The 15,407-nt window shown below is 43.2% G+C and overlaps 1 protein-coding gene across 1 annotated transcript in view; it reads left to right on the top strand.

Annotated features, from left to right (window-relative positions):
- Positions 1-15,407, top strand: part of Rapgef5 (Rap guanine nucleotide exchange factor 5) — a 226,124-nt gene that overhangs the window by 190,398 nt on the left and 20,319 nt on the right. The window contains exons 18-21 of the mRNA XM_038337451.1: positions 1,445-1,542; positions 3,876-3,998; positions 5,794-5,972; positions 12,824-12,914. Coding sequence (XP_038193379.1) covers positions 1,445-1,542; positions 3,876-3,998; positions 5,794-5,972; positions 12,824-12,914 — 491 coding nt within the window. The remainder of the gene's footprint in view (positions 1-1,444; positions 1,543-3,875; positions 3,999-5,793; positions 5,973-12,823; positions 12,915-15,407) is intronic.

Raw genomic sequence — 15,407 nt, 5'->3', positions numbered from 1 at the left:
GGGGTGGTGGCAGGGCTTAATTGTTAATTAACTAGTCACTGCTGTAGTAAAGATGTCTCACAAATAGTGTCTTCCCTCTTCTGCAGAGAGAGCTGGCACCATGACCTGGGGTCTGTTTCATTTTGGTTTTGTTTTTGAGAACTGTTTAAGGAATTTGTTGATGTTTTATGTTTTTTTTTTTTCTAAAAGAGGCACCAATTGTTCACAAAGCTTCAATAGATATCTAGATATTTTATGTCCAACGTGGTATTATAGCAGCCAACCCATTTTATTAAGAGGCTAAACTTTAGTTTTACTCTTTGATATTTTGGTAGCCCCAGCTACTTGGAGCCATTTGCTACCTGTGTTTATAGCCCACCACTGTTATAATGCTGACACATTGGGAATAAACTAGATGATCATTTTTGTGCTCTGCAATAACCAGAAATATTCAAAACAAAATTTGGCATTTAAGTTGATTAAGTTACCTACAAAGTGTATCTATCACTCACACCAGTAACAAAAGTTCTGCCCTATGGTAAGTGAATTGTGTGACCGCAGAACAAATTTTACTGCTCCTTTATCCTTGTGTGCACATTTGGTGTGGAGGAGGACATTCATCTGTGAAAAGAGGGCTCAATCTGCGGGAGAGGAAAAGCTAGACTCAAACATTTTGCAATAAGGAAGTTAAGCAGCCACCTCTCAAGAGCATCGAAGCAAACAGAATCAGCCTTTTACCTTGCACGTAAAGCAGATCATTTATAAACTGTAATAGGTGTTGTTCAGTGTACAAGTTTTATATCTAATTGTAGGGAGATATGTTGATTTATTTCTAAAAAGGGAATTGGTAAGTAGTTTGGCAGTTGATGTCAAAGGCTTTGCCCAGTAATTTCCCACTGGGAAGTCTCTTTAAAAACTTGTGAGTAGAAGGGATTTATGTGCAAGGATTATGTTATAGCTGCTGTAATAACAGACCATTTGTCAAGACACTCTGATGTCAGGCCCTGTGTTAGTACTTAACATGTATTAATTTATATGACCAGAAAAGGGAAACCATTAAATGTTCAGCAGTGGAAGGATAACTGGATGAGGGTGTAATGGGCTGCAGTATACTGATGAAACATGACGTAGACACAGCAAGTGGGTACGTGCTTCTAATGAAGTCACACTGTACAGCCACGCGTGCATGCGTGAACAAGTGTGCGTGCTGCTGATATATGGACTCCTGTGGTTATTTTGGAGAAGGGATTATAACTGAATTTTGCTGTCTATCTTAAACTGTTTGGTTTAGCTCTGAGGTCTAGGTGATGTTCCTGCCACCATAGGCATTATGTTAAAATGTGCAAAAGATGAACTCACTCAAAGTCTGCATACATAATTTTAAATATTTTTCTTGGGCAAGTTTTACAGGCTCACTTGTGTTTCTAATTACTCTTTTTTTTCTCTTCTTTTTTTTTTAATAAAGAAAAGCATGAATTTCAGCCAAATGACTTGGCCATTTCCAAATCCCTGGAGGCCTCGGGTCGGATATTTGTCTACCGGAAAGATCTTGCTGACACTTTGGTAAGGACTTCTGTGCTGGCACTTAAACACAGTGTCAGACTCAACAGTACTTTCATGCTTTAATATAAGAAACATACATTAAACTATTTCCTCTTCCAGCCATGAGTACATGCCTAGTGACGTGTTCTGTAAGTCAGAGGCCTTCCCTAAGATCAGTCTTGCTTTTACTCTGTTATAAAGAATTAAAATAGTGACTCCTTGTGCCATGGAATCCTGATTTAGTCTCTTCTTCCTCTGGGGGAGCTATATCGGCACAGAGCTGCGAAATAATCTCAGATAGATTGGGAGGAGAAAAGCGTGCACTCTAGAATGTTCTCCTTAAAGACAGGGTGGATTTTAGGCTTCCCTCAGTGAGATGAGTTGGTAACAATACCAGATACCCTGAAGAGTAAGATTTTGAAAAAATGGAAATAAACCCACCCTTCAGGTTATTCTCTGTATACATTTCAAGAACATGTATGACTAAAGGACCAACATTGGTATTCCCCAGCACTTCTTAGTAGACAATGCGTCTGATTTTATTCTTGCCCGTGAAAGAGGACAGTCTGAAATGCAGCTGTTGTGGGTTCTTCATGAGCCCACACTTTCCCTGTCCACTGGACCCTCCTTCTCGGCCACATGGCTACCTGGGATAGCCCCTCCCCCACCGAGGACTTTCTTCTACAGGGCCTCGCAGAGAGCCTAAGGTGGTCGTAAGTGATGTCCCAATGGAATAAACTGTACAATGAGCGATGTTCTCAAAGGACCAAGACTCCATCCTGCCACCCAGGGTTCTCTACACCAGCTTTGGACGCCATGGTGCATGTCTTTGTGGGAAGCAGATTTAGTGATTTTATCTTCAGAAGATTCTACTTAAAATAGACGATGGTTGGGGAAGACTACCACATGAGTCTGCTCAGTGAACCCGTTAGCACTTTCACATAGATAAACAAATCTTCCTCAGAATCTTAGAGCCTGGAGGATTGAAATAGAGAAATATAAAATGTCACCTGGCCAGGGCAGTGGGCAGCTTTAAATAACCAGAAGGTAGCTAAACTGTGCTTAGGGGCAAATCTGAGGGAAAACAGAAGGGACAAAAGGCCGAGTTAACCTGTGATTCAGACGCTAGCCCACGCTGCAGTTTTTCCTTTGAATACATTTCAGTGTCTTGCCCCATCCTAACAGATGATCTCTTGAAACCTCAGCACCGCAGCATCTGTGCGTTCACAGACTGAGTGTCTTCTGACACAACACTGCATCCTACACCCTCTGTGGAGTGGAGAGGCAACTTGTGCTAGGCCGGCTAGCGAGGCAGGCCACCCTGCGGACAGTCTGTGAGGGTCTTCTGTAGTTAGTGCTTGTCTTAATAGGAAGCGTTTTCATAAGCATTAAAGTTCTAAAATGGCATGTTATCCATGTCATTCGTGTTTGCAGAATAAACTTCTTTTATATAGATTCCTACTGAGAATTAACCCTACGCACATCCTAGATGTCTCGCAAGCCCAGTGCTGCCAGTTAGTGTCACACAGCCAATTCCCAGTCCTTTTCTTTTTAAATCATTAGCTCTTTGACTCTAACCCCATAAGTGAAAAAATATGTATTTTAATTAGAAAATATCAGTTATTTTAGGGAAAATACCAAATTGTTTATTTAATAACTTCAAAAGTGATGATAGATTTAAGGCTACATTGGGAATTTAATAGACTCATGCCAGATTTTGAAGGGCGTACTGTTATCAACCTCAGAGTGATTAGCCCTCATCTCCATCGGGGGTATTTGTTACAGAGAATGTATTGACTAGCCACACAGGCTCTAAATAAAATAGCTTCTATTTTTATTCCATGTTAGATTTTTCACTTTCCAAGGGCAGTGTAATAAAGTTTGTAAGCATGTGTCAGAGATGAGACTAGCAAAGCATGCTTCCTGTAAAAGCCATGTCTGCCTTTATTAAAGTGCTCGTGACATTTCTGTTTGTTTTTATACTAACCCTGCTGGCACATTAATTCTTACCAGAAGCCAAAGTGAGTCCAGGGCTTTCGCTTTCATTATGCTGTCTGTCAGGGCTGTGTTTTATAATCAGATTTGTGGGTGTGTGGATGTGTGTGAGCTTGTGGGGGAGGGGGAGGGGCAGGCTCACTGGGCAATGTATCCTTGATCACGTCCTGCTGCTCCAGGGCTGTTTCCTACATTAGCTGTCACTCACTGAAGGTGATGAGAGGAGGGAAGATATTAAGTGCTCTCAGAAAGGATTGCATTTCTAATCTGAGTTCCTAGAATCTTCCTTTGTGCAACCAATTCACTGTGAAACATTTGGGAATTACTGAAGATCCTTTTGCTTCTATCTGTCGGTGTAGAATCCTTTTGCAGAAAATGAGGAATCGCAGCAAAGATCAATGAGGATTTTGGGAATGAACACTTGGGACCTTGCTCTCGAACTGATGAGTTTTGATTGGAGTCTGTTCAACTCAATCCATGAGGTAAGCAGGGATAAGAGAATGGAATCGATAATGTTGTTTTAACTTTTAACTGAATGGTTTGTTGTTGTTGCTTGTCTTGAGACATTTGTGTAGTGATATAGTCATGCTAGGGTGTGGTCTAAAAGCTGTCTGGAGGAGTTAAAATATATTGAAAATCTAATACATCCTTGGAAAGTCAGAATATGTACAATGCTTTCTTTGCTTGTTCAGTCATGTGCTTGGTGTGAGTAAGTGTGGACATGCTGGGTTTATATGCACAGACACCTGTAGGCAGGTATAATATCTGTAGGGATGTGGTTGCATAGATTTATACTGATGCTGTGATGAGATTAAAAAGTAATTTTACCTTTGGTGTTAGGATTTCCATATATAAATATACATACACATTTATTTGTATGCATGCATTCATACACACACATCCATCCTTTTACTTAAGAATATCTCATAAATTGCCAGGTGGTGATGGTGCACATATTTAAGCCCAGCACTCGGGAGGCAAAGGCATTTGGATCTCTGTGAGTTCAATGCCAGTGTGGTCTACAGAGCTAGTTCTAGGTCAACCAAGAAATCCTATCTTGAAAACAAAAAAAAATCATATTTCATAAATTTTATAATGTGCTATGGAATTTCAAATACTATCTTATAAATTACATTTTTGTGTGTATGGACGTCTCCTTTGGAGACAGATTATAATGTTTATAAATTATATACTAGGAGCAAAGTGCTACTGGCAGTTTGGTGGTAGCAAGTCTCATAGAAGCCAGGAGATAAAAACGCTGCAGGTACCATGTGGTATGTTCGTATCGCATGTAGAGCAGCACTTCCTTCTGGGGCACCCTGTCCGTCTGCAGGGAACCTCGTGGCTGCTTCCTTTCAGTGTGCGGTATCTGTTACATTCGTTCATAGTTTCTCATTAAACACGTTAGCATTATAATCCGGTTTGAACTCACTCAGACTGGATGACTTGCGTCTTTAGGAGTGTCAGTCAGGTGGGATCTGCCTCTGCTTGTGCAGTGGCGATCTTGATGACTCCTGAAGACAACACATGCACCCAGTTGAAAATGAACCTCTCCGTCGCTTTGTCTGGCTACAGCAAATAGTTACTGGTCTTGGCTTGCTTTTGTGAACTTTTGCAACCCACTCTTAATTTCCACTTTATTTCTGTCTATGATCTTAAGATGTCTTTAAAACACTGATTCTTAGAGAGTACCAGAATCAACAGCAGCACCTGAGGACCTGTTAGAATTATAGATTTTCAAACCCACACATAGGCATGGTGGTGCCCACCTATGGTCCTCTTTGCTCGAAAGCCTAAGGCCAGAGGATCAGGAAGCCAGGGGTCCAGGACAACCTGGGCAATGTGGTGAGACCTAGTATCAAAGGATGTTTCTGCCCCCATAGACTTCTAGTCAGGTATGTGGGAAGAGGTCCAGTAGCCTGAACCTTACCAGTCAGTGCTCAGGTGACTCAGAGGACCACCTTAGTAATTCGTTCCCCGTTGGATCCCATGTGCGGGAGCAAATACTAGTGTCATTAGTTGCCTTATTTAGTAAGTAGGAAGGAAGGAGGGAGGAAAAAAGGAAGAAGGGGCTTTGTGTGTAAGGGTTCGAGGTAAGTATTGGTGCACAAAGCACACTGGAAACTGAAGGTAAGCTAGCTTGAATAGACTGTAGTTATCTGCCATATTTTCTGTCAACACATTAAGGATATGGGAGTGACGACTTGAAATGGCTTATAAAGTGATTGAATTTTGCATCAGCTTGACTTGGGCTAAAAGTTACCATGTTTCTTTCAGCAAGAGTTGATCTACTTCACGTTCAGCAGGCAGGGGAGTGGGGAGCACACGGTGAACCTCAGCCTTCTGCTCCAGAGATGTAATGAGGTCCAACTCTGGGTGGCCACGGAGATTCTGCTCTGCAGCCAGCTGGGCAAGCGTGTGCAGCTGCTGAAGAAATTCATCAAGATTGCCGCTCAGTAGGTTTCTCTATTTCCTTGAGAAAGTATGGTGATGTTTCAGGGTTTTGTTTTACTTTTTGTAATGATAAGAAGGGTTGAAATATTGCAATGTAATACTGAGTTAAGTGATTGAAAAGGTCTGTTTTTGAATATTTTTGTCTTTTCATTGGAAGTTTTCATGTCTTAAAGTAAGTGTCAAAATAGCAGACTCGAGCACTGAGCTGTCTGCTTAGAAGTTATAACCAGGTAAGTTCTTGTACAATATAGCTAGTGGCACTGCCAGTGGGCTAGAAAAATGAAAGGATGTATGTGGTGGTGGGGGAAGTATCATGGAAATTCAGAGACATTATAGGATCTCTGTGAGTTCGAGGCTAGCCTGGTGTGCGTAGTGAGACCATATCTCAAAAAAATATAAAAAAATATCAAATAAAGCACTTATCAATTGAAAGAAAGGTATCTGGTACCAACCTCTGGCCTCCACACAAAGAGGATAAGCACAAACACACACACACACACACACACACACACACCCCAAACATGCACATATATAGATCATAAATAAATTTAGAGTATTTTTTGTACATACATTATTTTGGGAAACATTGAGGGTAGAGTAATTGCTGTTTGTCTCTCTGTTGTTTGAGACATTTAGAATGTGGGTGCAGACTCTGTGATCCTCCACTGGCAAAGAAATCCGTCCCCTGTTATGTAGACATGAGGAGTGTCTTTACATAAGGAGGAGATTTTTTTCTGATTTGGCCTACACAGCCAGAGCTGGTCAGGCCTATGCAGCCAGAGATAGAGGCAACAGAATCCAGAAGGCCTTCTTCCCCCTGCATCCCTGTGCTGTAAGGAGGCTATCATGCATTGTACTGTGGTGTGATTATGCTCCATCCAAGGGAGCTGCTTGAGCCCAGAGGTTTCCTGCCATGCAAGTATATTGTAAGTTTAATCCATTTTACTCAATAATTCAATCTTTTATAAGTATTTTTTAAAATATAGCCTGATTTTGAATATTATTTTTCATTAGACAAACTTTAAGTTACTTCAAACTTGTTTTGATTTACTTGTTTCAGGCTTAACTTTAATAACATATACAGAAGGCTATTTAATGAGAGATAGAAATTGGTCTCTCCATCCAAGCTTGTCTCAGTAAATAAATTATGTTTGTATTGAGCATGACTGACCATTATTTTGTGTATCTTAATTATCTGTAACAGTTTACAGTGTTGCTCTCTTTTTATAAGATTAGGATTTTATATGAGCTTTAAAAAAATTGTGAATTAAAGATCCTTTAGTGTCAAAATAAACTTTGATAATACAGTCCGCAGAGAAAATGAGAACTTTATTTCCATGATCCTTTTATAATGTACTTTTACAAAATGCTAGTTTTGTTTTATATGACTCAGTTTCAAAACAAACCATCTTGGAAGCCTGGTGTTGCCTCGTTGGTCTAATAAAAGGGAGTCACGTAGAGTGATTACTAGAGGGGTCCATAAGCCTCATTTTATGGGTGTGGCCTTAATTGATTTATAGAACATGGTCACCTTAACCGTGATGGCAGTGAAGTCACATGATATGCTCTTTCTTGACTCTTAGTGAAGATGGTGGCAAGCCACTTGGTTGTTATTACTCCAAGGTGAGCCCATGAACCACACACTTTTTCCTTAATAAAAGTTGGGTCCACCGTTACATCGTGGTTTGCTACAGCAAGTTAATTTTATCTGTACGTAGACTTTTTAAATCACACTCGATGAATTTATAAATTCTGAAGTACAGAAAGTTAAAGTTTCAACAAAAGCTTTAAACAAAACCAGAAAAAAGGGGGATAATTCAGACAGTTAAACCCTTTCCCATTTGTAACCCTAACAGAAAAGTTTACTTCTTTGTTCTCCAGCAGAGTTCTTTTCCTACCTCTTCTGTTTACTTCTCCTTTTTGGTTATTTTTGGGATTTTTGTCTTTGTTTTTCGAGACAGGATTTCTCTGTTCTCCTGGAACTCGTTCTATAGACAAGGAGGACCTCAGATGCAGAGATCCACCTGCCTCTGCCTCCCAAGTACTGGGATTAAAGGCCTGCACCACCACTGCCTGGCTTGTTCTCCTTCTTCCTGTCAGAGTCAGGTGCCCAGCCTGACACAGAACAGAGACTCTGGAGGAAACTTTTAAGCAAACACGCTTGGGTCTAGAGCACATGGACCAAAACCCAGCTTCAGAGCCACCTTCTCAGGACAGCAGAACAGCACAGACAGCTTTCCATTTACAGACGATTAAAGCTCTCTAAGTCTTAACCCAATGGTCTACACGGCCATAACCAGTGTGTGTGTGCATCTGTAGACGGAGCACACAGCCTGAAATGCTTTACCTCCTGGCTACTGCAGATAAAAGCAGGATTTTCTAGGTTTGGGGAGGCATCAATACAAGTAAGACAAAAGCATAAGGCAAAAAAATTCTATGGTATCTCAGGAGCAGATACAAGATATCTGAACATACAGACATTCAGCCCAGCAGGAATAGCAGCCAGCAGACTTCCTGGCTCTGTGAGTTTCATGGGAAAGGTGACCTCGGACCATGCTGTCGTTCCTGTCATCTTATGAAGTTACATAAATCAGTTTAAGTATTGGAAATAAGAAGTTCCAAATCTGGGCCAGCAGTAGCTGTTTGCTCAGTGTACATTGAGTCCAGATTGCATTAAAAGGTGAAGGAGAGTCACCAGTTTCCTGACCGACTCTTCTTACGTGAGCCTACAGACAGGTCAAGGAAGTGTCTTATCAGTACAGAAAATTTGGAACCCTTGGCTTGACCCAGGACCAGCTACGGGCAGGGGTCAATCTCCAGTTGAGTAGAGCATCCCATCCCCTACATCTGGAAATGACCACAAGCCCCTGGATCATAAGGGTGTTCCGAACCTACACAATTCCAGGGTGAAGGAGCCACAGGGCCAGTGGAAAGTCTCCTAGCCAATGGAAAACTCCTGTTCCCTTCAATAGAGTGGGCCTTAGGAAAGTTTCAGTATGTTGAGCTCCAGTGGTCTCCAAAACCTAGCTAGGTAGCTCAGAGTTAGATCCATGGTTACCTAGTTCCAGTGTTTTTCTGTGTTGTGTGTGTGTTCTGTTCCAATGCAGCATGACCTCTCACCTAGGTGAGACTGTATCAGGGGTAGACAGTAAGGTGAGAGAGGAAGGATGGAGACAGAGATTGAAAAGATAGGGCTGCCTGAGATAAACCTGTGGCCCTGCTGGGGCTTGAGCAGCTGGTAGACTGCTCTGTTCCATCCTGGGTCTTCAGTACCATGGTTAGATTATTTTTAAAAGGCAAAGAAGGAGAAGGCAGGAAGGAAGGAAGCAAGCAAGCTGGCTTCGTCTGACCTTAGGCAGGACCACGTTTATTCATGGTGAGGGAACATCTTGTCACCCATGTGTGTGGCTGGCAAAATGCCTACAGGCAAAGATGGGCCATGGTCGCTTACATGGATGGAAATGGGAAGGAGTGGCTTCTGTAATTCTCCAGGAAACTGTCATTAACACTGAGTTTTTAGGGAATCAGGTCAAGGAAAATAGCCTCTGCAGTTCAGGTTAGATGAAGCCACATGGGTTTAACTACATGGTGCCTGATACGGCTAAACCTAACACTCAGGAACTAAGTCAGCCTGGCTTGTCCAGAAAGTGCAGAGTGATCACTTGTGGTGGTTGTGGATCTGGATGAGGCTTCCTGCTACAAGGTCCTGTCATGCAGCATGCTGCTCTGTATAACAGAGCAAAGGGCCTGGGACGGGATCTGGTCCATCCTGGCTTTGGAGAAGGAAGCGCTGCATCTCAGGAGTGTGGGGATGGAGATAAGAAACCCTGGTGAAAGGAGGTGAGAAGAGCACCCTCTCCATGGAGGGCGCCCAACAGTCTTTGTGAGCATGATGAGCCCGCGCCCAGTTGGGAAGAAGTTGTAGGAGACCTGGTTGGCAAAGGCAGAAACGATCCTCGGAGAGTCTGTGGCCAAGCGACCCATAGGAAAGCTCTCCTGAGAGTGCAAAGGAACCTGCCATGGGACCCAGAAGCAAGAGACTGAGGCAGCACCTGTCTGAGGTCTGCCGTGATTGGATGGAGGAGCAGGTAAAGGTCTGTACCCTAGGCTGACACTTTTGTGCTGAGTGGGCTTTTATAAGTGGCTTTGTTGTTATCTGCTTGTCTGTTAACCCAGCCACTGTATTCTAAAATGGCTCTGAGATTCCTGAAGGTGGAGTTTATGGTTAATGGTTTCTTAGAACACAGCTAGATGCAGAAATAGGACACCAGGGCTCCAAGGAGTAAGGAGGCACCACCGGGTCCTTCCTCAGGACAGGACTGGATCTAGCCTGGGAAGTGAAACATATTCCTGTCTTCTCCTGTGGCGCAGTGCTCCTGAATTATTTATGGTAATGGTCTCTCTCCCAGCCCATGGAACAGAATGGCAGCTGAAACATAAAGTTAAATTCCCCATAATCACACTGTAGGAAAAACCCAGGGAAAACAGCAATTTCCACAATCACGAAGTGTTTTCCCTGCCCAAGGCACCCTATTTGCATATTCATGTTTCCCTCCCTCTCACTGTCCCCATCCCCCACCTCTGTGGATTGAGTGCCTTTCTCTCACTCAGACAAAGGAATGGTTGCTGGACTGGGATGCTCAGTGTCAGGCAGCCTGCTCTCATCTCGGGATGAATAGCCTTGTAACAGGATTCCAGGCCTGCTTGGCATCTAATTTCTGTTCAGAATCAATTTGTCTCGTGTGGAAATTGTGTCTATATTAATTTAATTTCTTTTTTCAAGACAAATTCAGATGGTATGTGTGGGTGTGTGGGTGTGAATTTTATGACTAAAATGAAGCTTTGTGGACCTGAAGAAATGGTGTGAACAGGTGAAAGATAGAAACCATATAAAAACATGTAAATAAATGGTGCTGAGTGGAAAGGCTTCATCATGAAAAATAGCCATTTACCTAAAAGTTCTCTTTTTCAGCCGCAGGACTTGCTCTATGCATGGTTTGCTGTGCATCAAGCAATTGGATATACACAGTCAAACAAATGAGTAGATATGTACTCCAGCCTTAATGAGCTTCCTCTCTGATGGCGGCAATAGCCTATAGGGCCTCCCTTATGTGGGAGGACTCTAGTGGGCCGTATCTTCTGGCAGTAGATTGAAGCATTCTCACTGACAGGAGTTCCAGTAGAGGAGAGATGGGGCTAACTCAAGCTTTCCTGTCTGCTATGAACTCTATAGTGTAGAATGAGGGAAGTGAGTGTCAGAAGAGAGTGGAGTCAGTGCTAAACCTTAGGCAGCAGAAAATCTCAAAGTAATCATAGACAGGGGGCCCCTCTCCTTCAGTGTGTTCATAGAATATGCCACACATGGCCATCGGGGGTGTGGACGTTGACAGGAGACCAGAGGAAGAATCAGCAAGTCTGGGCTCCAAGGGCCTCCTTCCTAGGTATAGGAACTGAAGGCTGCCTCAGAACTGGGCAGACTTGGGAACTAGCCATAGCAGAGGGGGCTTGGTAGTGATGTGCCTGCTGGGCATATGTTCACGGTATCTTCTGGTCTGGGTGTGGAGACAACAGTGTCTTTCCAGCTCCTCTCTTCCCAGCGCGGAGTCCAAGTACAGTGTGTGCTTCATGAGGCAGATAGAACCTGCTAGAACACAGCCCATTCTTACTCACCCTAGTGCTGCTAACAGGCACAGCTCTGGAAGACAGCACATAGTGGAACCTTCAGCTGGCAGACACCGTGAAGCTGAAGCCAGTCTGAGCTATATACTAAGCTCCAGGCTGCATAATGAGGCTCCATCTCAAAACAAACAAAACTCAAAACCACTTTTCACATGTATAGCTTTTGTACCATCACGTAATAACCGGAAGCCCAATGAAGAAAATCAAGAGGAAGTGAAAGTTTCATAACAAAGATTCCCAATGCAGCATTCTGTGTAACAGGGAAGAATTGAAACTAGCAAAGGCTGCACTAGAAAAACTAAGTAAGAAAAATATGAAACATGTTCTCTTTTTAAGAGACAAGATCTTCCTGTATTTCTAGACTGGCCTTCAATTCTCATTGTAGTAGAAGGTAACCTTCTTGGACTTCTGAATCACCTGTCTTCACTCCCATTGCGGGGATTACAAAAGTGTTCATCTTATTTTCTTATGTTTAAAATAAGAAATTGGAGCGCTATCAAATAATATATGTATATACTCAGATAAATAGATGATAGATAGATAGATAGATAGATAGATAGATAGATAGATAGATAGATAGACAGACAGAGAAAGAGAGAGAGAGATAGGTGAGTGGATGGGTAGATAGGTGGGTGGGTGCATGGATGGATGGATGGACAGACACAGAGATAGATAGGTAGGTAGATAGATAGATAGATAGATAGATAGATAGATAGATAGATAGATAGATAGATAGATAGATAGATAGATAGATGGTGTTCTGTCTGAATGAATGTGAGAACTTGGGCCTGTGAGGTGAGAGGGACACACTAGCCAGAGGAACAGAAATCACAGGGACTAAGAGCTGAGGAGAGCTGCAGGAGTGGATGAAGAAGTGGCCATTTCAAAGCGCAATCGCTGAACTCATAAATGTGCATAAATGAATGTTAGAGGAGGAGGGGTCTCCTGCAGCGTCAGGAAGGATTTTCTTGAGGGCAGAGAGGAGCCCAAGAGCCATAAACCCTTTCTTTTAAATTAGAAACAGTTGGTTGAGCCATACCTCTCCATGGACAGTGACAGTTGTGTAGGCTGAAGTGGTATCCCAGAAGTCTTGAGGGCTTCACCAGTGATAAAGCAAACAGCGCCCACTATTTGAAAGAATGCCTGCTCAGTCCCCACTCTCCTTTCTTTGCAGCTGCAAAGCCCAGCAGAACCTGAACTCCTTCTTTGCTATTGTGATGGGTCTCAACACCGCATCTGTGAGCCGGCTGTCACAGACCTGGGAGGTGAGCCTGGGGCTTTCCACTGGGAGTCCGGGTGTGGATGTGGGGCAGAATGAAACACTCCAGAGGGTACTAGAGATAAGGTTTAAGTAGTTTAAACGAGGCAAATTCTGCTTGACTAAAAGTATTTTTAGTAGGACCGTGACAGGGTGATAGAAAACATTTCTAGCAAATGGTCTTTTAAATGATCTTTAACATGACTCTTTAAAGTATCTGAAAAAGATTTTTGAAAAGTGTTTTAAATTTCTCTTCACCCTCCTCTGCATTTCCTGAAGGCAGCTCTAGCTTCATGCCGGCTAGACATTCTCCAGTCTGCTCTGTGGAGCGAGGTGTGCACAGAGATGAATAGGGTACTGGCCTGAGTGAGGGGGTGCATGCAGAGATGAAGTTAAGCTTCAGTGTCCCCCATTTGCAGACCTTGGCCATGTTCACATTGCCATGTATAGCTTTTCAAAATTGCGAAAGTAAAAGAGGACTTTCTATATCTATAAAAAGCTTAAGGCCTCCCAAATTTAGTTCAGTAAATGGTGAAATCTGCTTGCACTATGAGATGCAGGAGATCAGTGTAGTTGACCTATTGCTTCAGAGGATGTGTGGGAAGAACCAAATTAGGAGAGCCAGAACTTAGCCAGAAGCATCAGACTGCCTCTCCTGCAGCCCCACTCTGCTTTCTGTGGGCTTTTGTCCCCTTGCTCTCCATCTCTGCTGACTGGCTCCCTCACCCTGCACTCTCTCTCCTCATCCAATACTCACGTCACCGTCCTTTGGGCTGTAACCTGCATGCTCCCACTGTGGTCTCCTTGGCCTCTCCTACTTCTATCAGTGGCTGTGTCATTCTCCCGATGGATTCAATCCTTTCGAGCCAGGAGTTGTGCCCAATAGAATTCACTATGCTGACCCAGGGGTGGGACAGTGCTCTCCTTCAAGACGTGAAAGGGTTGCCCTCTCTTCTTCAACAATATGGCCAAGAACACTAAAGATTAAAGGAGATAGGAGACAACTGCCGTGCTGGTTAGAGCAACAGGAAGACAAATGGATAGCAAGGGTCTTCACAGAATGGGATTTGAATTGAACCACAAAAGAAACTTTGATTTGCAGAAGTAATTGAATTACATTTTAAAAGCTGAATCAGCATATTGAGTGCCTACTGAGTTGCACACACTGCGTGAAAGCGAATACCAGAGAATGCTGTGTGCTGAAGGACCTTTAAACCAGGTCTCAGTGGCCCAGGGAGAAGTGAGCGGAGACTCAGGGCTGTGGAGGTTGGGGAAGGAGTTGTTGGTAGATGAGGTTGGATGTCCCAGCAGAGGCTCTCACAGTCAAAGGAAGGTGACGTAGATGTGAGAAGAGTAGTCAGAGGTCAGTGGATTTCTAAGCTGAACTGGCAGGCGCTCTCCATCGTGAGACAGCCCAGCCACTGTACTGCATCAGCTGTAGATAATGAATGATGGCCATGGGAATGTTCCAGTAACGGTTTTACAAAATTGGTCTCTAGGCCAGGTTTGGCTCTGGCCTGACTTCTGGCTAGCCCAGTTTGTTTTAAGTACAGTGAGTCGGTGATACCACTGGGATATCCAATACAATAAGATATAATTCAAAGGAAAGACTGGAAATAATTACAAAAGTCGGCATTTTATATTTTCTTTGTTGGAAAGCAGTCATTTCCAGGTAGGCTAAACTACATACTACAAAGAACTGAGTCAAGAGTCAAAATTATCACATTGAAAAATTACGTAGTTTTAAAGTGTTAAAGTTTTAAAGTAAGTAAACTTACGATGATTATTTTGATTCAGTTTGAAGACGAAACCTCTCTGGAATATCTTGGCCTTCCTTGTTAATGTTAATAGCTGGGATCCATTAAATAGCAACCATGGGCATGGACAGTTGTGCATTTATTCCATAGGTTGTTGCTGAAGGCTGAGAGCAGCGAGGGTGCAGACTCACACTAAACAACTGGAAAGGGGCAGGGGCAGGCAGGGGCAGAATTCACACAGGGCCTTGGTTGGGTCAGCTTTCCATGACAAGACACTAAGGCGGCGTGGAGAGCTCTGTGCTCTCTCCTACTCGTGGGAAAAGGAGTCTGACACACTTCCAGGTCCGTTTTCATGAGCCTGAATTTTTACCTGGGAGGATGGCACTTCAGGTTGGATGATTCCATCCTCTAAGGTGCAAGCTGAATCCCTAAAGTTTTCCCCGTCTGTATTACCTGGCTTCTGCTGTGCGTGCAGGCATTCACATGAAAACCATCCAGCCACCACTGTCCCCACTTGGGCAGACTGTTAGAAGGACGAGCACATTTGTCAGAGATGAGATACAGAACTGAAATCTGTGTTCATTAAATAACCACATTGTGTAGAAAGTCTAGCCAGCGAGATGCCTTCACCATGTGGCTGCCAAGATATGTTTATCAACAATGCCTAACGCAGGTCTTGTTGAGAGGATGAATGAATGTGCAAATGAGACGCAATCAGTGTAGAGTCCCATGGCCGGGATTTA

Source organism: Arvicola amphibius, chromosome 7 (genome assembly GCF_903992535.2).
Source record: "Arvicola amphibius chromosome 7, mArvAmp1.2, whole genome shotgun sequence".
NCBI classification, from domain to species: domain Eukaryota; kingdom Metazoa; phylum Chordata; class Mammalia; order Rodentia; family Cricetidae; genus Arvicola; species Arvicola amphibius.
This window is presented reverse-complemented; position numbering and strand designations above follow the sequence as displayed.